This window comes from Montipora capricornis, chromosome 5 (genome assembly GCF_036669925.1).
Source record: "Montipora capricornis isolate CH-2021 chromosome 5, ASM3666992v2, whole genome shotgun sequence".
Lineage (NCBI taxonomy): Eukaryota > Metazoa > Cnidaria > Anthozoa > Scleractinia > Acroporidae > Montipora > Montipora capricornis.
Window position 1 is genome coordinate 17247401 of NC_090887.1, and position 22388 is coordinate 17269788.

General features: G+C 41.5%; 1 protein-coding gene across 2 annotated transcripts in view; it reads left to right on the plus strand.

Annotated features, from left to right (window-relative positions):
- LOC138049711 (nesprin-1-like) overlaps nucleotides 1-22388 on the plus strand; it is a 97758-nt gene that overhangs the window by 31447 nt on the left and 43923 nt on the right. For both annotated transcript variants that reach the window (XM_068896114.1, XM_068896115.1), the window contains exons 24-41: nucleotides 144-470; nucleotides 1176-1505; nucleotides 1706-2026; nucleotides 2344-2496; nucleotides 3716-3889; nucleotides 4676-4987; nucleotides 5742-5912; nucleotides 6249-6419; nucleotides 7158-7757; nucleotides 8545-8745; nucleotides 9282-9593; nucleotides 9758-10084; nucleotides 10615-10938; nucleotides 11966-12292; nucleotides 12718-12966; nucleotides 13315-13398; nucleotides 14300-15479; nucleotides 15790-20699. In XM_068896114.1, the coding sequence (XP_068752215.1) occupies nucleotides 144-470; nucleotides 1176-1505; nucleotides 1706-2026; nucleotides 2344-2496; nucleotides 3716-3889; nucleotides 4676-4987; nucleotides 5742-5912; nucleotides 6249-6419; nucleotides 7158-7757; nucleotides 8545-8745; nucleotides 9282-9593; nucleotides 9758-10084; nucleotides 10615-10938; nucleotides 11966-12292; nucleotides 12718-12966; nucleotides 13315-13398; nucleotides 14300-15479; nucleotides 15790-20699 (10473 nt within the window). The remainder of the gene's footprint in view (nucleotides 1-143; nucleotides 471-1175; nucleotides 1506-1705; nucleotides 2027-2343; nucleotides 2497-3715; nucleotides 3890-4675; nucleotides 4988-5741; nucleotides 5913-6248; nucleotides 6420-7157; nucleotides 7758-8544; nucleotides 8746-9281; nucleotides 9594-9757; nucleotides 10085-10614; nucleotides 10939-11965; nucleotides 12293-12717; nucleotides 12967-13314; nucleotides 13399-14299; nucleotides 15480-15789; nucleotides 20700-22388) is intronic.

Sequence of the window (22388 nt, forward strand, 5' to 3'; positions counted from 1 at the left end):
GCAACCACAGTATAGCATTCATAAACTCAGTGAGTCTTCAGTGAGTCTTCATTGTTAGACTCCTCATTGATAAAATTAAAAAGTCTCAAGTCTTTTAACTGGCGTTCTGACGTACTTTCTTACTCAATTGTCCCATGTGTTAGATGCTGCTCGCACACCTGCGTGAACTGCGAGGTGTGTTGGACAATTTGATCTGGAAAGGCTCAGAGCTTGCAGCGAGTATGAGATTAAAGGATCTGGACATTAAAGACACGCTTAAACAACTCGAGGAAAAATGGAAAGAGGCGGTAAAAAGGGCAGAGACAAAACTGAGTGATTTGGATGACCTTAGGATGGACTGGGCTGAGCGAGAGAGTATTTTGGAGAATATGGAATCCTGGGTACTCTCGGCCGAAGATCAGCTTTTGATGGAGCAAGGATTGTCAAGTAGAGACGAAGATAGCTTGAAAGAGGCGTTGGCTTACTATGAGGTATGGTAACGTTAAGTCGAGCGTCGTAAAGTTTAACCTAAAATGACCCAATGGCAAACAAACTTGGAGACGTAGTTGGCAAGTCAAGGCTCGATGCTAATCATTCTGAGTTTGTTTGTTTTGACCTATTAAAGTTTCCGTCAGATACTTTTGACTTGACAGGAGAACAGGACTTGTGTTTCTGTACTTTTTAATGCCAGTAGTTATCGATCATCTCAGTTTGAGAGAGATTAAATTTATCCCAGGATCTCCCGCAGTTCCCACCAGTTCAGCTTACCAGCTGGCGTGTAAATCTCGAGAGATCTTTTCCCTTTGTTGTTAAATTAAGTTTATTTAAACTTAACCAGTAAACCTGATTCTTACAATTACAGATTTTCGTTGCTTACGTACATACATGAAAACATGTACATTGATGGTTTCCGAGTTGAGCATTTTTTTAAAAAAATTGTATAGATTGAATTGTCACAATATCAGTGACATTCACTAGCACTGTGTGCGTTCTCATTTAAATATTCTTGTGCAACCCTGTCTTGGCCCTTGAAAGTGATTGTCATTTTGATGGTTGTTCCTGGGTTAATTATTTCAATGTTAAAATTTGTAAGATACCTGTTCAGTTCTTTTGAAAGCTCGGTAGGATTTCTTGATTTGTTACATTAGATTGCGATATATTCTTTTTATAACAAGCATTTTTACTTTTATTGTTAGGGCGTAAAGCGAGACATGGAAAAAAGTGAAAACGATTTCATGTCAGCTGTTGAAAACTACCAAGAATTATCGAACAGTGGAAAATACATGATGTACATACAAGACAAGATAGTCGACGATAAGTGTGATTCACTCAAAAAGAAGTGGGATTCACTATCGAGCAGCATCCCCGAAAGAGTCGAGAGTTTGAAAGGAGAACTCAACTGCTGGAAAAGTTTCCATGAAAAGTTGGACGCGTTTTTGGCCTGGGTCGAAGAAATGGAAGGGTTCACTATGATCGACAAACCACGTGATGAGAACGAGGCTGTTCAACAGTTGAAGGGACTGGAGGTGAGTTGACAAGGGCGATGTTAAATCGCAGTAGAAGTTTGACTAGGTTAGCCAACTAAAATTGAATGAGCTGTCTCAACCCCAATTAACTAAAAATACATCTTAGCGGTAGATAAACTCGACGACTGTATTTCATATTCAACAAACAAGCTTTTCACTGTATATCGAGGGTACAGTGACTTAATCTTGTTATTCGCTAGGAGTTTCAGTCCAACTTTAGAGGTCGCCAGGATTCGTTCGAGTCCCTCGTCAAAGAAGGCCGCGAAGTGCGTCTTCAAGCGAGCAAAGGCGAAGACGGTGAGCGACTCAGCGAGAAACTCACGAAGTTGACCCATCGTTGGGACGAGATGTTACGATGGGCTGCCGGAAGATACCAACTACTGGTACTGTCTCGTCACTATCTGGACTCTTCTAAACATGTGGTACAGTATCTAGAGAAGATTGAAGAGAAGCTTAGTACTGCCAAAGATATACCTCCCACTGTCCTGGAGAAGATCAAGGAAGAATCAAGGAAGGCGAAGGTACAAAAAAAAGGGAAAATGCGTTTGAGCAAACCACAAGTGTGTTTCGGTTTTGTTTCATTCTAAATGGTTCAAAAAGTTGCACGATGTTTTTTTAAGCCAATCAGAATCCATAGCTGTAATGCACTTGCTTGTTATTGGCCGAAAAAAGTGGTGCAGGATCTCCTAGTTAACCAGAGCTTTCAATTGTTTTTGGGTTTGTGTCCTTTTGCCATTGACCTGTGGAGTAAAAAAAAAACCAAAAAAAAAAAAACGGAAGCATATATGAAACGTATTTCGGTAACCAACGAAAAATTGTTCTATAACTTTTTCTACAGGCCAAGGTGGAATATTGGAAGCAACAGTGCCTCGATCTTGATGTGGTCGTGAAAGAGGGTCACTTGATGTTGCAACAGGAATCCTCAGGACAAGCTGTGGCCTTCGAAGAGAAACTTGGTGACTTAAGCACCGAGTGGCATACGGTCATACAGGTGCGCATGCGGGACTGAAAGTAAATTTGCCGTGGGAAACTGGTGACGACAAGGCGACGGGCGAAAGGACAACTGCATTCTATCGTTGCTATGGAGATCGTAGGTTTGAATCCTTCCTAGGACTCTGATTCGTCAGTTGGCCTTTCGCCCGTCGACAAGCAAACTGTGTCCCATCCTTTCCACGGACCACTACATGTTAAACATCAGCAACGGTTGCACTAAATTGCCTTTTTCTTCTAAACGTTAACAATTTCCTTTGGATCAAAGAGATTGTGCCGTCAACACTTCCGTGTGCTGCTCGGACTATATTAGGGACCTTAAGCAAGGACGACGACGACGGCTACGAGAACGTTGCCTAAAAATATTATTTCCCGTTGCCGTAATAATTTTACGATTACTCCATGTCGTTCGGCTTGGAAAGTGTGAATGCGCAATCCAAGAATAAAATTGATGAGAACGGTGTGGATATTCAGAGAGAAAATTGAAAATTCGTTGTCATGTGCTCTTGTCCTCCACATGACCTCAAATTTGATCATTTCACGTCGTTGTCAGACGAGAACGGCAAAGAAATGCATCAAAATGTAAAACGCACGTGCAGGGCGTGCAAAGCTATTGTTTTTGCCTACTGAATATGCAAATTCGTTGCGTTCTCGTAGCCGTCGTCGTCGTCTTTGCTTAAGGTCCCTTTTAACTGTGGAAGAGGACAATCTTATTTCAGAAGAATTAAAGCCCATCATGCGTCAAGCATATGGCATATTATGAAATGCTTTAATCAGGCTTCTGAGGGCGTTAAATTGGTAGTTTATTTTTGCATCAATAGTGATGATATTAGGGACCTTAAGCAAGGACGAGAACGCCACAAAACAACAGGTTTAAATAGCAAAAAGCCCTTCACGTGCGTTTTACATTTTGATACATTTCTTTGCCGTTGTCGTCTTGACAACGACGTGAAATGATCAAATTTGACGTCGTGTAGAGGACGAGAGCACCTGACGATAAATTTTCAATTTTCTCTCTAAATATCCGCACCGTTCTCATCAATTTTAATCTTGTAATGTGGGCTCACACTTTCCAAGCCGAGTGACTTGCAGTAATCGCAAAATTATTTCAGTAACGGGAAATAATATTTTTAGAGAACCTTCTCGTTTCCGTCGTCGTCGTCCTTGGGTAAGGTCCGACGACGATGAACTTTTGCTTTTGTCTTATATCTGAAATGTAGGACGTTGAAGAGAAAAAGAAAAGCATCGAGAAAACGGCTAAAAAATGGTGGGACTTTACCAGGAACAAGCTGAAAATGATTCGCTGGCTGAAGAAAAAAGAAGGAGACGCAGAGATGCAGAACGTAACGAACTGCCGCATAGACAGCGCTCAAGACCAGCTAACAGCTTATCAGGCATGAAAACAATGAAAGCTTGATTGTTAGTTGTTTATTTGTTTGAACAGGTTGAAGTTTTGGCAGCTATTCAGCTAATGTAGACCCATACAACACCGGGGACTCCATCCCCTCGAATAGTGTGTGGGTTCTTTAACGTCCCAACGGGAATTTATGAACATAGAGGATATTTGTGAGACGGGACCTACGGTTTATAGTCCTTGTCCGAGAAGGCTTGAAAGTCCAACCATGTGCAGATGAAATTACAAACGCAGCAAATCCTAACTGAGGCACCTTATCTGAATAGTCTTGCTCTTGGAAAAAACGATTGCGTCTTACGTAACGTAGAAACGAGAATCGAAATAATATAGATCAAGTTAATAAATTAAACTCATCGCCAATTGATGAGCTTGGGAACTGGTGCCTTAAAAGTTAGTGGGTAACGGCCTGAGGTCATCTAGGGCCAGCAGGATTCGCTCACAAAAGCACTGATCCGCAACGATAGCTAAAACGCAAAGCTTTTCAAGAAAGCCCCTGCAAAATTCCATTGGCGCCCCACAGATGTGGGAGAATGGGTAAGACCGGTGGCAGTATTGGCTTGAGGTTAACCTTGCCTAAATTGCGTTTAGCCAACCTTTAGCAGAATTAAAGGAATAAATTATACTTCTAAATCTTACGCATGCACATGAGAATCGCGGAACCGAATCTTTCTCTCAGACAGAGTATGATAACACCTTCTTAAGGACGATACCAAGATGCACACTTCCATTTCATTTTGCTATGAAATGACCGACGCTTTGATTGTAGGGAATCCTTGATCGTCTGAACGCTCACAAACGCGATTTGGAAGCACTGAGAAAAGCAGCACAGGAAATGGGAGAGGTGGACGAAGATGGCTGTGCGATTAAAGAGATGGAAGAGTTGATTGAACGCTTTGAATCGCTGCAGAAGAACATCGCAGAAAAGAGAGAGTTTTTCCAGCGAGTTACGGGAAAATGGCGCAAATTTGCGGAACAAAAAAACAAGATGAACGCGTTCTTTAAGAACACCCACGGTATTGTTACAAAACGACAGGTTAAAAACGCTGACGACTGCAAAAAGCAGATAGAGGAATGCAAGGTAACTAAGCTGTCTGCCGTACCAGATTGTGAGCAACTCCTCTTTTCGGCGCTAAGCATTTTAAAGTGACACTGTAAAAAGGGCCTAGTGTATTCTGGGGGCGATAAGCTCCTCGTTGTGTCCTTCGTTAGAGGCCGTTTTCGGCAATACGTACTCGCGTGTTTCGCCCATTTAACGATCTCCAGCAGAGATAAGGGACTGGCTTCTCGTAGTCTACTCAAATAATTGCTAGGATAGAATTGGATTGTCTGTAGCAGATTCAAATAGACGATTTTCGAATTCTCATGGCTGGACTGGATCCAGCATGAAGTGGAGGCTAATGAGGGCAAATCTTTTCAAATGCAAATTAATTTGCCCGCATTAGCCTCCATTTCATGCTAGATCCAGTCCAACTGTTAGAATACGAAACTGGCCTATTGACAGCATTCATCAGTCTCTCAGGTGACTCAAAAAGCGTTTTTTTTTTTTGTTTTTGAAATTTAACTTTGAAATTTACCAATTTGGTGAAAATGATCAAGAAAGACGGACTGTATCATTACATTATCAAGCTGTAGGTAGGCCTGTAGTCAATCCTATCCTTCTAAGAGGCCCTGCTCAGAAATTATGGGGTAAACAGGTATCTTAACTGACACTAAAAGTGCGAAACGTTTGTCTTAAGGTTAACACATCTTCTTCCATAACAAATTTGCAGTTATGTTTGAATTATTTCCTCGTAATTTTTGTATGCGCATCTTTTCAACCGACATCATAACAGGCTTTAGGGCAGGACCTTGAGGATAATGAATCAGTTGTGCAGGCAGTAAATCACGAAGCTTACCAGTTACTGGAAGATCTAAAACGGAGCGATACGGGACTTGTGGATATGGAAGGATTTGCGACACAACTTCGACTAGTGAACGAGAAATGGCAAGATGCTAAAATTCAGGTATCGGCAAAATTTCCATTCATTTAAAAAAAGTTGTAATACCGCAAATACTTACTATATGTATCCCTGCGTTTAAGCGATTGGCTTAGAGAGTGTTTTCCAATCAAGCAAGTGTCGTTCATAATATCTTGTTTGATCAGTGCTAACATCTGTTGTGATTGGCTCAAGTACTATGGGCTTGCTTTACGACACTTAATTGTAAACCAACCTTGACTTGTTCGCACGTATATGACTTGTGATAATATGTTGTTATAAAGAAAGTGTGCTACATAAAACCTACAGCACAGCACCATTTCATTGAGTATCATGGGGCGTGTTTCCTATTTTCGTTGGTAGGTTGGTGTTAAGCAGGAGGCGCTGGAGCAGGTCGCCAATAAATTTGAAGTTCTCGAAAAAGACAAACAAGAAATACAACAATGGATCACTGGGGTCAAACAGGAGATAGCTGAGACCACTGATAAAGAGGACAGTAATCCTGATGTCATCATGCGACGGAGGAAATTAAAGGTTTAGAACGTTTACGTTAAAAGAGATGTCATTCTCAGCTGTGCATGCGGTCAGTTTGTCGCGCGAATTCTTAGGAATTCTACCATGCGATGTAGATTGCATGTGTAGTGTTTTTTTTTTTTTTTACATCTGTGTGCCTCCTAGTGAGCATGTTTGGCGCAGTGGTGAGAGCACTCGCCTCCCACCATTGTGTTCCGGGTTCGATTCCGGGACTCGGCGTCATTTGTGGGTTGAGTTTGTTGGTTCTCTACTCGGCACCGAGAGGGTTTTCTTTGGGCACTCGGTTTTCCCCTCTCCCCAAAAACAAACATACAATTTTACGTGCACTGATTTCTGTACAGTGTCTCCAATTAGTGCCTCAGCGCTAAAATGTTGACACTTAAGGCCCACGTTCGCCCAAAAGCCATTTTGTTTTCAAATGACGGCTTGTTCAAATGCGTGATCTGATTACCTGAATGCAATCAGGCGAATCGCGCAGGAAACTACATTTGAGGTATTTGGGTAATTTCGTGTTACACGAAATTCAGTCACGGTGCACAAATTGGGCGAAAGTGGGCTTTTAAATTAAAATTCATCATCTACTCCTTTCAATTATTATGGCCGGTTTTATTTGACTTCTTTCGGTGGCTGGTGGGAGGAGCAACATACTTCATTCGCTTTCGCACGCCCCATATATTGCCGGGAATGAGCCCCTGTTGGTAAAAGACAAATTACTTTTATTATTTTCATTAATTTTAGGATGCAGTGGCTTCTCGAGAGGATCAACTAAAGAGACTAAGTCTTCAAGCCTTAAAGCTGGTGGAAGAATACTCTGATAACTTAGTAGTTGACATGAGCGAATCTTTCGAGCCTTTCTTTCAAGAATGGGAAAGTGTGCACGAATTGGCTGGGGTTCCTGTAGATGAAGTGCAAAAACAGACCTTTGGAAAAATCCGTCGAGCCGCTTCGTTCCCGCCGCCTTTGAGCGTTCAGGAGAATACAGAAGACGTTTTCCCTGTTGAGATTGTCGAAGCTGCCCCAATGCGCCGGTTGAGAGTTCGAAGTTTATCATTCGGAAGCGAGAACTCTTTAGACGTACGTGATCGTAAACGATCCTATGAAGCTTCGATGGATACTATGTGGAGTTCAAGCAGCACGTTTTCGATCAACGTCGACAGCAAAGATGAGGATTTCGATGAAATTGCAGGGATGTTCATGCATGACATTCTTGGAAACGGAAATAATTTCGTCGGTGGCAGCGAACCAAACCTGCTCGAAGCGAGATCCCGAGAAGGCACAATTTCTGACCAAGATTATCCAAAGAACGACATTATGGATGCAGCAATCGCTTCAGTTCAGGTAATTATGATTCAAATCAAATCAACTCTTATTGTCTTAGGTAAGGTTAGGTTCATGTCACTTTGATATTTGGCAAATTCTAAAACAACTACGTCTGAGAAAACGTATGAGAGCGACAACAAAGTGTGGGCTGTAAAGCTATGATAACCGGTTGATTTTCTTAATCACACTTTCAGGCAATTGAGGAAAATCAACAATACAAAAATCTTGTGCACCTTCAATTGATTAACATACACTCATTTTTCATTACCTGAATAGCTCGAGAAATTATAGATTATGCTCACAAGCCAATTTTTCCATCTGGGACATCGTTTTCACTCCTCTCAAGTTTAAAATCAAGGAGGCCCCTTATAGCCAGTGGGAAAAAACCCTCATTTAACACATAGAATTCTCACGTGACTGACCTGTCATTAGTTTTGAAAGTTGTCTATCGGTATAAATTTGTTACCATTACCTAAAAATTTTTATATTTTCCATTTGTTAGTTAATCACATCATTGCTTTTACTTGCATTTATCTCACACCCGCTAGCGGGTTCATTTTCTGTACGGAAGATGGGTGAGATTTCAGCCGAAACATGTATACCGTTAAAATTGTCGATGTTATGTGGAAGATTATGCCTTTATAGTCTTTAAGGTCATAACTTAAGAAACAGTTTTTTCTTTAAGAATAGTAATTCTCAGTTTTGCTTTACGTTTAATTGACGTGTGGATCTCAATTTTGTTGGTCTCTATTCGTAAATATTATTCTTAACAGCAGTCGTTAATGCTTTCCCTTTCCACTTACAGGAAGCGCAATGCTCTAAAGAGAGCTTAGAAACCGTGATTGGAGACGAAACACCTGGAGTGGATAGGCGTGAAGAGGAAATCAGAGCTTTGCTCGATGACGTCATAGAACGTATCGTCAGGACTTGTAAGCAACTTTCTGCGTGTGCTTACACAACAGATGATTCTGTGGAGGAGGTGCAACGTAAATTGTGGCAGGGCAAGGTTTGTAGCTCGAGAAAGATTGGTAAAAAAACACGGAACATGCTCAAGTTTATATAATCGAAGAAAGTTCTCCCGATGTTGGGGAGAATGCAAGTCAATTAAATTTGACGACCGAAGTGAGCAAGTGTGAGAATGATATACATGTATATGTTTCAATTGCATCGATTTGAAACTCGGAAAAATCCTAGTTCCAGATGACGCTTGAACCCACTGGCAACTGGAGACTCTATTGTGAGCATGGGTGAAAGTCAAATAACAGCTGACAGCATAGCTCATAATTGCATCGCGCGGTCACCTTAAAGCATATCTGACATGCGCCAACCAATGATCAAAGTGAGCGAACTCGCAAATGGAACTCGGATTTTTCCGAGTTTCCATCGGCTGCAATTGAAAGATATATAATTTGATATAATTTAAAAATTTAAGGTGTGAAACTTGAGCACCGTTTGGAAAACTGTTGATGCGTTCGTCGGTTCTTAAAATAATGGTGCGTTATGGGACTTTTTAGAAAACTGTTCTGTATTTGGTTTCTTTAGGCTTTAGAGGACGAATTGAAATCTCAGAAGGCCGAATTGGATGAATTAAAGGAAGATATGCTCAAAATTGACTTAGACATTTCATCGGTTGGAAAGACCTTAGAAGAAGCTGGGGTCAAACTTGAGGAGACCATTGCGCAAGTGCCAGACATGGATGTAGAATTGGACTTTGTAGTTGAACACTTTAGTTCCTATATTGTTGCTGTGCAGGAGTGGGGTGCGTGGTTTTGTCCTGCTTTGGCTACCCTACAGTGGTGTCGTGGAACTTACCAGAACAGAAGCAGTCTTGAAGATATGAATGACAAATTACAGGTTGGCATTTTGAATCCTGGGGTCAATTTAATAAAATTTTTACATGTGTAATTTACAAGTGTAGTTATTATTCTCAGACTCGAAAACGAGGCCTCCGATGTAATTTATCAAAATTCATTCATAGTGTAATTCATCAAACGACATATATCATTTTCATATTTTAGGTAATTCTTGACGAAATGGACAAAAATGACCAGCTTATTGGTGAAGTTTACAGCAAAGGCGATGCTCTGCTCCAATTCATCTCCGGAATGAGCAAGGCGTCTGTAGAGAGCGAGTTGAATCAGCTAGAGCAAGACTGGGCCGAGTTCTGTCAGGAAACGCAAACAGTCAAAGGTGTCATCGAGGAAACCATACAAATGTGGAGTGAATTCGAAGAGAACAGAGATAAACTGGCCGAGTGGCTTGGAGAGTTGGAGCGGGCCCACACCGAGAAGTTTATTGGATCAGCGAATCTTGAAGCTCTTAACGATGAATTGGAGAAAAAGAAGGTAAGGGAAACCGGGAAAAAACCTGTCAGCTACTTTCTGAATAGGTAAGCAGAGGCAATGTGTCGTCATGATATACAGTGGACTTATTAGAATTCCATGAGCTGCGATGCTTAACAATTAGACCCGTAACCCTCAACGTTGTAAACATGCAACCGTAGTTTTTACAGATTTGTTTGGGTGGGGACGGAGGGGACTGCTTTTGGAAGTAATTGTTACATCATCGATAATTAAGAGTTTTGCATTACTGTCCCAAGGAATCTTGTCCACGATTGTACCTTCATTAACCAGTTCCCTCCAGAGCTTTAAAGTTTAAGTCCAGCGTCCTCTCGCCACTCGGCCACGCTGCCTTCCAATTAACCTATTTAGCACTGAAGGATACAAATGGCTTTTTACGAACAACGTTTTCTATGCCATTACGAATTCGTTCACGCGCGTTATCATTTGACATATGGTGAGAACTTGGGCCAGGCAATCTATTAGGTAAAAATAAGTTCGGTAGGTCTCTTTCCATTACACTGTTTTTGTTTTAGGACTTACAAAAGGAAACGAGTATACAAGAGCTTGTGTTAGATTTTGTGAACGTTAAAGGCCAAGAACTAAGTAGTAAAGTCGAGGAGAACCAGTCCATAGAAGCCGATTTACAGCAAATCAATGACATGTGGAATAATGTTCAAACGCTGGTGACAGAAAGAACCAAGGAGCTTAAAGGCGTGGTGGCTGAGCTGAGTGACTTTGAGGAGGACGTGGGTCGTTTGGGGGACATTTTGAATTACACTGAAGTGTGCCTTCATGAAAGTGAGACTACTAAGGATCCAGGGTACAATGAGTTGGAGAATCAGCTGGCGAAACTTAAGGTTTGAGAATAGTTCATGACAAAATAAGTCATAAACGCAAAGGGAACGGTAGCTTTTGATGTAATGGGCGGCGAAAAATGTGAACAAGCCATTCACCAGGGAAGTACAGTTTTTGATTGTCTAACAAGGGTCCCTTCATAATACGGCCAATTCAGTAGCGCGCCAATACCAGACTTACTTCATGCTACGCTTCGAAACGGGAAAATAGGCCCTCACAGTTTCCAAATAATTTTGCCAAAGATTTCATATGTTGCGCTCACATACTACACATACCGACGGTGCCTACTATTATTATTGCGCATGCGGTCTGCGCATCTCGAGGTACTCGGATTTCCTATGGGTGGTGCTTATTAATACAGGGATATTTTTGCGCGGTTCAAAACTCTGCGGAAAGAGAAGAACTTAGCAAGTGCTCGTGGTATCCAAAAAGAAAATTGGGGGTAACCATGCATTTTTCAGAGATAAGTAAGCTTCAATTTGGCAAATAACGCCATACATTGCTTTGTATTCTAAAGGTTTTTACAAATTTTTTTGATTAATTATCTTCGAAAAATGCGTGGTTACCCCCAATTTTCTTTTTGGATGTCAATAATACTTGTTAAGATCTGCTTTTCCCGCATAATCCGGAAACCGCGCAAAAATACCTTGGAATGAGTAGGCACCGTCCTTAAAAGTGCCATGTAAAAAAGGAAAACCTACTACTACTACTACTACTACTACTACTACTACTACTACTACTACTACTACTACTACTACTACTACTACTACTACTACTACTACTACTACTACTACTACTACTACTGCTGCTACTGCTACTGCTACTGCTACTGCTACTGCTACTGCTACTGCTACTGCTACCTGCTACTGCTACTGCTACTCCTACTGCTACTAATAATAATAATAATAAGAAGAATAAGAATAACAGCATTATCATTAGTATTGTTATACTATTGTTATTTTCATAATTGATCAAAATGACAGTCCATCAAAGAAATCAAACGAATCAGTGTGGTTAATTTTTTTTCAGGCGCTCGCTAATAGTTTTGAAGGACACATGCCGCAGCTTTGTGACGTTCAAGAAAAAGGTTCGCGGCTCCGCGAGCGCTGCAACAGTGAGGGCCGACTAAGCATTGACGACAAACTGAGCTCCTTACAACGTCGTTGGTCGCATGTTAAGGGGAAGATTTCAAACAAAGTTCAAGTCGTAGAAGGCGAGATAGATGAGTGGTCCAGGTTTACCAAAGAACTAGACCAGCGCATGACCGAGCTCCGCAACGCAGATATCAGTTTAGGTGTGGCAATCATCAGCACTTCAGAACTCAAAGTACTGGAAGAGCAACTGTCAACAGTCAAGGTTTGTTGTGTGGGCACCTTGATCGAGAGTTATACATGATAGATAAAGCAAAAGTGGTAGAATTTACTGGGCTAGTCTGCAGTGCAGGCGTATTTTATTGGTCACGGGCAAAGCATAATCTTCCCCGGAATTTTCGGCCACCATCTTGAATTTCTGAAGCAGAGGAAGTTTGGGGGAGAAAATAAATTGCTAGCTAAGGGGTAGGTAAAAAGCGAGGGTGGTTAGAGGGCAGGGGTAGGAGAAAGTTTTTCTCGTGCCATTCCCTCCCAACATCCATCCAACATAATGTCTCGATAAGACGCCTGCACTACAGGCTATTACGGGGCGTTACGGAGTTCTTTGTCAACAGATTTTGCCTCATTAGCATCAGCTCATTCTAACCTCTGGCCAATCAAATGGCATTTTTTTTTTGGTTTTTGTAACAGTCACTTTGTGATGACTTGGAGCAAACGCAACCTCAGCTGAACCAGCTGTTGATCAGTGGCCGCCACTTCCTAAAGAAGGTCCCAGATGATGCTGACCGCGTGTTCCTGGAAACCCAGTTAAATACAATAGAGGAGCTGCAAGCGAGCGTGATTCGTAAATCGCTTGCTAAACAAGACGAACTGATTCGGTGCATCGTTCAACAACAGGACTTCCAGACACAAGTGCAAAGCTGCATGCACGTGCTTCAGGTAAGGCTGTGGTCAAACTGTGCTGGGGTCCCTTTTTTGCGAAGTGCGAAATTTAAAAAAAGAACGTTTGCTCACTTTTTTTAATGTATGATGTACAAAACGTTTCACGAAGATTTTTTGAGAATTTAAAGATATAAAAACGTGATCAAGTTTGACAAGATTTTCAATTACCGTGACAGTCGTCAAGCAATGACCTCTGAGCTGAAACCATTTTTTTTATCAAAGCGCTTTGTGTTCCTAGTTTGGGTGCCAGTCAAAGAGACGATTTCAACAATCACAGTTATAGATAGCTTTGTTTGTTAGAAACACTCGGAATTAATTGAAGCTTGTTTGCAACTTTCTTGACAGGAAGTGGAAGTGTCTTTAAGCGATTGGGAGCTAGGCGTGGCATCTGGTCTTCAGGACATGAAGGAAAAACTCTCGCTTTGTGAGGTAGGACTTGGCAACATGGTGCTATCTCACATGGTCAATAGATTGTTTCCAACGCTTGTTGCAAAACCCCACAGCCCAGAAGCCAATCGCGAGTGTATATGCTAAGAAAATGGCAGGGAAAGTGGTCGGCAAAAGTGGATAAAAGATGTCTTTATCAAGATAAAATGGGATATGAGAATGTCGGTGAAGTTTTTTTGAGGGAAAGAGGAAAATGTTTCTTGAGAATGTCCGCATTACACTTGGCGCGCCGTAACACAATACCTTGTATGTTGTTGTTCTGCGATGAGCTAGTATAACTTTCATGATGTTATCGTCGCACTTAACTGGACAATTTGAGCAATTCTCTTACAGTCACTTGAAGAATAGCCCATTTCCGAGTTGCTGCATGCCTCAGTTTCAAAGCGAGTCCTGGTGCACAACAATTCAAATGGAAATGAGTTGCGTATTCTTATGCAAATCAAACTCATTTCCCTTTCAGTAGTTGAGCACCAAGACTCACTTCGAAACCGTGGCAAACAGCAACTCGGAAATGGCCCATTCAGATGGCCTCAACGGGATTCGAACCCATGACCCCTCTGCGATACCGGTCCAGTGCTCTCCCAACTGAGCTCAGTGGATCATTTCACTCCTTTGTCGATAACCCGCACTTCATATATATCTACAGTCATTTCATTCATAATTTCATGGAGTTGCGGAGGTTAAATGAACTGACTTCCATCCCTAGGAACATCCAAAGATAACTTGATTGATATTCACATGTTCCCGGCCGTGATACTCTTTACCTATTTCTTCTTGTCCTCGTCGACCTCGTCGATCACTTTTACCCCAGCCCTTTCTATGTTGTGCAGTTGTTCCTTAAATGGAAACATAATGTATTCTGAGATGTTTTTCTTCTGTTTAGCCCTTGCTAGCAGAGTTGCAAACACAGAAGGAATTTGTCAACAATCTTAGTGACAAGGGCAAGAAAATAATTCAGGAAAATCCACAGAAAAAACGGGAAACTCTAGAAAAACTGCGAACGGTCGGTGACAAATGGAAGAGAGTACACAGGCTTGCTACAGAGAAAAAGAAGTATCTCACTAAATGTATCTCAGAGGTAGAGACATTTGAGTTAAAATACAATGAATGCATGGAAGCACTTGAGAAATTTTCCAACGAAACAGTGGAGCTTGTTGATAATTCTGAAGACTTTTTAGACGTGGAATCTTCCGTGGACGAAGTGCTTCAAGTAGGTCATCGAATTTCGTCCCTTTTGCCCGAAAATGAGCACTCCATCTTAGAAGAGCGGTTAGAAAAATTGCGTTTTACATGGAAGGAGATGTGTAACGTTCGCGAGGAATCCGCGCGAGTTCATGCGGAACAAGATGTCCCGAAGATCGAAGAAGTGGACATGTTGGAATCTTCAAATGAAAGTTTTGCCCTGGAATTGGCAGAATTAGAAGCGTGGTTAAATGCGGCCGAGCATACCTTGAAGATTGATATGTTTACCGTTCCAGAAGAGGAACAGATGGACTTGATAAGAAAGCAAGAGACTTTGTACAACGAAATCCAACAAAAGAGTTTAATGATAGGAGACATTATGAGTAAGGGAAAGAAAGCTTTGGAGAGCATGAATGAACCTAAACGAGCGACTGTTCAAGGGCAACTGAGGGAACTTTCTATGAGGTGGGACAATGTTCGCATGCTATCTGAGCAACAAGGAGACGAACTTGAACGCTGCATCGGAGAACAATCGGATTATTATGATCTCTTGGAAAAGTGCGTGATGTGGATTCAAGAAACGAGTGGTGTCATGGCAGCGGAGTCAGCTAATCCGCGTGACACAGCGTCATTGCGTGACGAGCTTCAGAAGCACTCAAAAGTTTGTCAGGATATCACTCTTAAAGAAGAGATGATATCTTCTGTCGTTGACAGAGGAACTGCTCTTTGTGATAAACTCGCTGAGGAGGAGAGGACTGCTGTTATGGAACATCTAGCTCGTGTGAAAGATGAATGGAGAAATTTGCGACAGCAAGCCAAGGAAAAAGACGAAGAATTGAGATTATGTTTGGGAGAAACTGTAGCCGCAGTGGAGGATACCGGTACGTAATAACAAGGGTTCCCCCACAACCCTCTCACTTTTTTGCATACAATAAAGTGAGTAAATAAGTTAAAAATAGATAATTTGATCTAACTATTAGAGCTTCCTTTGCATGGTTTGGAAGGTCTAAAGCTCTCTGAGCGAGATGCATTTTGACAGCAAATTAGTTTATTTGGTACAGTTTAAACAGCAAGGAGTAAAGACGTGAAAAATAAATTTTGCTGTAATGAATAAAATTTTGGGGTTTTTTTATTTTTTCTTTCGATCAATTCTTAAGAATATTTGCCGAAAAATTATAAATTTATTTACAGGTGAAAAGAACTTTAAAACTGATTTAGAAGCCGCTAAAGAATGGATTCAGAAAGCAAAGGTTGAAGTTGCGGGGGCGAACCACCCTTCAGGCGACGTACAGTTGTTAGAGGAGCACTTAGCGAAGTTAAAGGAAATCGCAGCCGACTGTCAGTCTCCGACGAATATTGTAAACAAGCTGCTGATGAAAAGCGAAGTTGTTTTGGAATATGCTAGTGAAACAAATAAGCAGATTCTTGAGCTGCAGTTGGATGAGTTAAAAATTTCTGTGGAAGAAGTAGCTGAGCGATCCACGGTTACAATTGATGAAATTGAGAAAGCTATGGATGTGACCTGTAGTTTTCAAAAGACTTATGCGGAATTGAAGGCTTGGATCGAAAACGAAGAGAATTCCTTAGAAGTGTATTTTGTCGATGCCGATGTTCCTTTCTCAACGACGACACTTGAAATGCTCAAAGCCAAGCAACCGGAGATCGAGTCAAAAGAAAAAGAAATTAAAGAGTTGGCGAAAAAAGGCGCGAGGATCCCGAACTTGGACAGTGACGGAAATGAATCTAATGAGTCTCGAGTTCTGGCTTTAGAGATGTCGTGCTTGGAATTGAAAAGCAAAATCACTGGCAAGTTGGTGTCACTTGAAGGCCAGAGGTGGAAGGTGGAAGAGTTTGAAACCGAGTTCCAGCATTGTAGGGAAATCGTTCAAGAAATTGAGAACGTCGTAACCTCTGATACTCCATCTTTCACCAACATCGAGAGCATGGAAACTTACGTCGAAGAATTAAAGGGAAATTTTCAGGACGCTCTAGCCCAGAGATGTGCTTTACTTCAGCTTGGAGAGAAAAGCGATCAAGCTTCATCTGTAACGGACGCGGAAAGGAAGCACGATGAGCTTGTTGATAAGTGGAAAACTTTGCTTGCTCGTTTTTCAGCGAAGATTGCTGAAATGGAACGCAAAATCGCCGAAGAAAAAGAACTAAATGAAAGTTTCGAGGAAGTTGCTGGCTGGATGGATGTTGTTGAAAGGGAATTGGCTACCTCTTTTGATTCTCAACAGGCTCATGAAGTGGAAGACGTAATCGCACAAGTCGAAAAACTTAAGGAGTTTAACTCTAAATGTACCTCTTACGAGCAATTTGTCGCATCCCTACGGAGTAAATTAGAAGACTCTGAGGACTCTTCGACAACAGCTTTGGGAGGGAATAAGAACCGCGTTATCTCGCTGGAAGCCCGAGTAGAAAAAATGCACAAAAATATTTCATCGAAGCTAAAGGACACGGAACAGTGTATAACTGATGTAAGTGAAGTTAAACAACGAACTTCTTCCATTAAAGAATGGCTGCTGAAAAATAGAGAATTGACTGTTGCCAACGAACAGACTGATCAGGAAGGAGACGTCCGAAAACTTGGCAAGAACCTTGACAAGTTTCAAAAATTGAACGATGAGGGTGCAATAGTGCTCAATGATATCCTTCAAGCAAGAGACAGAATCGGGGAGAGTGTGGGGAAAGTTTCCAGTTCTCTTGAAGAATCATTAGATATGGAACTGAACAGTCTTTGTGACTCTTTAAGAAGCGTAATCGAGGACTCCTCTGTTAAGAGTAAAGAGCTGGAACAACGACTCAATGAGGCAAGGGAATTTGAGACAGAAATTACGCGCCATGAAAGATTTGTTTGGGAAGCTGAAAGCATACTACACATGTCGAAAGACAAGTCCGAAAGCATAGCAGCTCTAAGGGCTGAACTTGGTGAGCTGAGAGACCTCCATACTGATATCAATAAAAAGAAAGAGGAATTTCAATCATTTCTTGTTGCATGGAAAGACTTTGTTTCACAAAGTGGAGTCCAGGAGCGAGTTGACAAGGACCACGAAGATTTTAGGAAAGTCATTATGGAAATTGAGCAAACAATAAACGATTTTGAAGGTAAGATCGCTGACTGTATGCAATGCAATGAAGAGCTTGAGGAGGCAATTGACTGGTTAAATAAATGTGCGACTGCTCTGGATTCAAGTGAAGCTCATTCTTTGGACTGTACCAGCGCTCACGAGCAGCTTGCAAAGGTTAAAGTCTTAACAACTGAACTGAAATCTTTTGAATTTAAACTCTCTAGTCTGCAACAAAATGGAAAGATTTTGCATTTTGATGGGGATGACGGCGTGAGCAGTCTTCAAGAAAAACTTGATTCTGTCACAACTAAGTGGAAATTGCTGTGCGACAATGCAAGCGTAAAGGAGTCGGCCTTGTTGACATTTGTAGAAGCACAGAAGAACTACAATTCTATCATGGCAGAATGTAAACACGCATTAGAGGATTTAAAGGAGTTGTCCAAGGACCAGGATGTGTATTCAGCGGTGCCAGAAAAATACACCGCTCAGCTTGAAAGGTGGAAAACGCAGCAAGAGCAATGCAAGGAATTAAAAGAAAAGATTCGTGCGATGGAACAAGCTGGTGATCACATGGCTGGCACGTGCGAGGCGTTTAGGGTTCGTTTTCGAGAAGAGGTCAGCCAGATCAAGGATGACTGGCAGAAGGTAAACATGGAAGCTGACGTCGGGCAAGAACAGCTGGAAAACTGGTTCTACGAAGTTGGCAGGGCTCGAGAGGAAATGGAGCTCACTTTAGGTCGTGTTAAAATGATTCAGAAGTCGCTTCCAAGCTCCGAGCTACACGCAAGCGATATACCAACAGCAAATAATGTTCTTGGTCAACTGAAGCAATTGGCATCAGATCTTGACGTAGAGAAACAGAACGCTGTCACTGTTCTTAATAAAGAAGATGTGGTTTTAGCAAAGCTAAACGAGAGTGAAAAGAAAGAATGGGAAGAATCGTTCCGAGCACTGCAAAGTGCCGTTAACGAAGCACAGGAACAATCTTCCGAGAAAGTCAGAAAAGCAGAAGAACGTATTAATGATATCATTGAGTTCGATAAAGAATCTGCTCGCTGCGAGAGCCTTCTGACCATTTATCAGGCAGCGGTTCCAGTTGACTTGTCATGCACGGTGGAGACAATGGAAGATCAAATGGCCAAGCTCAAAAGGCTTTACAGCGACATGGAATCACGTGAGTCGCAAATGAAAGCATTACATGAAAAAGAAAGTAAGCTTTGTAGTGATGGTTCATTAGATGGAAAGATTGGAAAACTTCAAGGGGACTGGGGTAAACTCAGAGCTTCGGTAGGTGAAAAGTTGCGTGAACTCGAGCGACTCTCTCAGGCAAAGAAAGAATTAGAGCATGAGCTCGATATATGTGTGGGAGGAGTTCAACAGCTTGAACGTGCCTTACGCGAATCAAGAAGCCTTGAAGAGCCCGTGGATGCGAGAATTCATGGAATGCATGAGCTTTGTGCTACAATAAATACATACCGTGACAATCTCGATAAGCTTTCAAGTAGATGTCACGAACTTCCAATCGTTGCCTACGAGCAGAACGATCTTGATCCAAGAGAGAAGCTACGCGGTGTGGTGAAGAGGTTAGAAGAGGTGAATGGTGACGCCTTGGAAAAACTGGTCGAACTGGAAAATGAAAAGACGGAAATGCAAAACCTGGCGAAAGAAATCTCAAGATTGCGGAGCTGGATGAAAGATACCTGTACTCCATACGTTAGTAAAGAAATACCCTCTGTTGTTCAAGGAAAGGAACTGGAAAAAGCTCTTTTGGAAAATACCGAATTTGGTTCTCTTCTTAGCGCAAATTGTGAATGTGTGAGCAAATTGTTGGCTAAGATTAGGAATGTCAATGGTAATGCAAAAGCAAAAGAACTGTTGCTGGATGATGTGCGAGAAATATCAAGGAACTTGGAAGATGCTCAAATTAAGACAAGATGGAATGACTCTGAGATTAAGAAAAGCTTGCAGCAGTATACTTTGCTAAATTCTGACTTTAATCATGTTAAGGTTTCACTAATGGAAGTCAAAACAAGTCAGAGCTACAAAGCGGTCGACGTTGAAGATGACAACTGGATCAAGAGTAGGATTTCCTATCAGAAAGTCGAGCTTGCAAAGATTGAGTCTTGTGAACAGATGCTTTCTTCATTGTCGACACAAATCGCTGCTTTCTCTGTCAAACAAAGCGGTTCTGGTCAGTCTGCGATCGAACAGGATGTGCAAGAGCTTACAGCAGAGGTCCATACAGTAAGACAACAGCTTGTCGATGAAATAAGTCAGCTTGAGAAACTGAGTAATTTCACTGATATGTGCACTGAATTATTGACATTCTCCGCCAGTCTCACAGCGAAGATACGCGCTGTGGATGTGCTTTCCATCGCACAGGAAGCAAACGTTACGTACACCGAACAGGAACTCGCGAAATGCCGATCCATTGATCGGACTTTCGTGGAGAGGGACGGAGATTTCAAGGCACTTTTTGAAAAGGAGCAAGAAATTTTGACTTTTGCGCCGGGTGATAGAAAACTCGAAATCGAGGAACGGTACCATCAGTTGAATGAAAACAGAACCGCTTTGACAGAGTTGATCCGTGATCGAATGGAAGCTTTGCGAAATCTCGTGGCCGACCAACAAACTTTGGAAGGCTGGTTGAAAAAGGCGAGGCTTTTAATAGAGGAAGCTGCAACATTTCTGCGCGAAAATGAGGCCAGTTTAATGCTTGATGAGTCTCGAATATCTGGTCATTGCCAAACTCTCGAGGCACTAATAACCATGTTAGAAGAGTATGAGACGTACAGTGAAACGTTTCAGGACAGCGCAAAAGCCGTCGAAGTTAAGGAGATTAACATCAAAATGGTGGAGCTGAAAAACACGTTAGTTACTCACCAGAGTGAGCTTCAGGTATTTCAAAAGCAATATCAAGCATTTCAAACGGAAGCTATGGAAGCTGAAAGAATTTTCGAGCGATGTAAAGCTGAGCATTATGTACCCAGTTCAATGCAAGAGGCTGAAGAGATGTCAGCTCATGTGGAGGTAATTTTTTTATCATTTATTGAGTTTAATTTCGTATCAATATTAAACCGCCTCTACATGAGAAGCGTTTGTTAAGGTAGCCGCCGGATTCAACTTTTCGTGTACAAGAAATCGAATTTCAAGTGACACGCGCTTCAGAACGAGGCTGAGATCAACTCGACAATGGCGTCTTTTTAGTTGCCATGTGTGGTATAGGAAAACAATGCTTACCTTCCCATGCACTTTATTTTTGAAAATGAACGCTATTTGTTACATACCGAACTGGTTATGAAATAAATCAGAGGAAGGAAAGTGTCGGTTATGAAAGCTTTATTCGATTAAATATTTCGCGAGTTTTGGTCTGTGCGAAACCACCTTAAAACTGTGTGTGGCTGAGGTTTGAGATATTCGTCACCTTGAGATTTATATGTTGCATTGGTTGGTTTTACAGTATAGACACGCGAATGCGCACGTGACGTCCAAACCAATTTCAAGTCCAAAAGACTGTTGCTTTGATCACGCCATTTTTATATAATGCATATTACGCGATAAAGGTGATTGTCATTTTTCAGCCATCCTTAAACAGACAGTGCCCCTCGTTGTTTGAATTTACGATGAGTTTTTTCTTTGTTTTGAAACAAAAGCACTATCACTGAAATCGCGACAGTTTTTCTTGTTCCGAAAATAGAATCATGGAATGAGCCCTGCAGAGTTTTTCGAACGTTTTCCTCTTGTTTTCACTATGAATATGGTTCCGGAGATTTTTTATTTTATCTACTTAGAAGAGAATGTGGTGAGTTGGACGGAAATTTTCTGGTGTTCTATTCAGCAATACTACTGACAAATTTGAGTTTGAACTTGTCCTCGTAACTTTGTTCAGTGTTTTATCGATGACAGCACATCACTGTGTTTTAATAAGCTTTTATGCTAGGTGGGGTCTCATAGTAATTTCTCGCCCTAAAGTAAAAGCTAAATTGAGCAGCTCGGTAAACGGCAACGCCACAGGAAAGTACTTCTCAGTCGCTTCTTGGCCGAATTATTTGTCCCGGCGGAGGATAGTTAATTTAGTAAAAGTGGCCTTGGATTTGTGGGTGATATCAAGTCTTGTTTCGCTGTTCCAGCGGCTGCTGCTGTAACTTAAGATGTCGCTTGAGGGTTTTATATATTGTCTTATTTTCCCGCCACTCCAGTCTGCTTATTCAGTTTACTTTGATGATAAGTTACAAAATTTTATTTTGGCTTACACTTTCAAGTATCGAATGGTGATAATTTGTTGTGTCGCTTTCTTATCCTTAGGGTTAGTTTTCCAGTACTTTAGACGTTAAATTGTAATTAGTGATCACAGCCGAATTTTTTTATTCTTGTCCACATAGATTGGCCCTTTTCTGTCTCGTGTTTTTGTCGTGTCAGCAGGTGACAGCGGGTTGGTTGTTGATATCAACGTCGGTTTCTCAAAGTATAATTCTCTTTACATATCACCATACCGTATTGAGATCAGAGAATATAAAGATACATCAAATCTGTCACTTCCACTCGCTGACTTGTAACTTATAACCCTCTACTTTATCTAATATTTGTTATGAACCCAAATATTCTCCATTCTAGGGCCAAAATGTTTGCCAAATTTCCATGTTGAAATTGCAATCAACGGGGAATTTTTTCAAGTAGTCAGTAGGGCGAGAAAATTGAATAAGTGCACGCCTTAAGGAA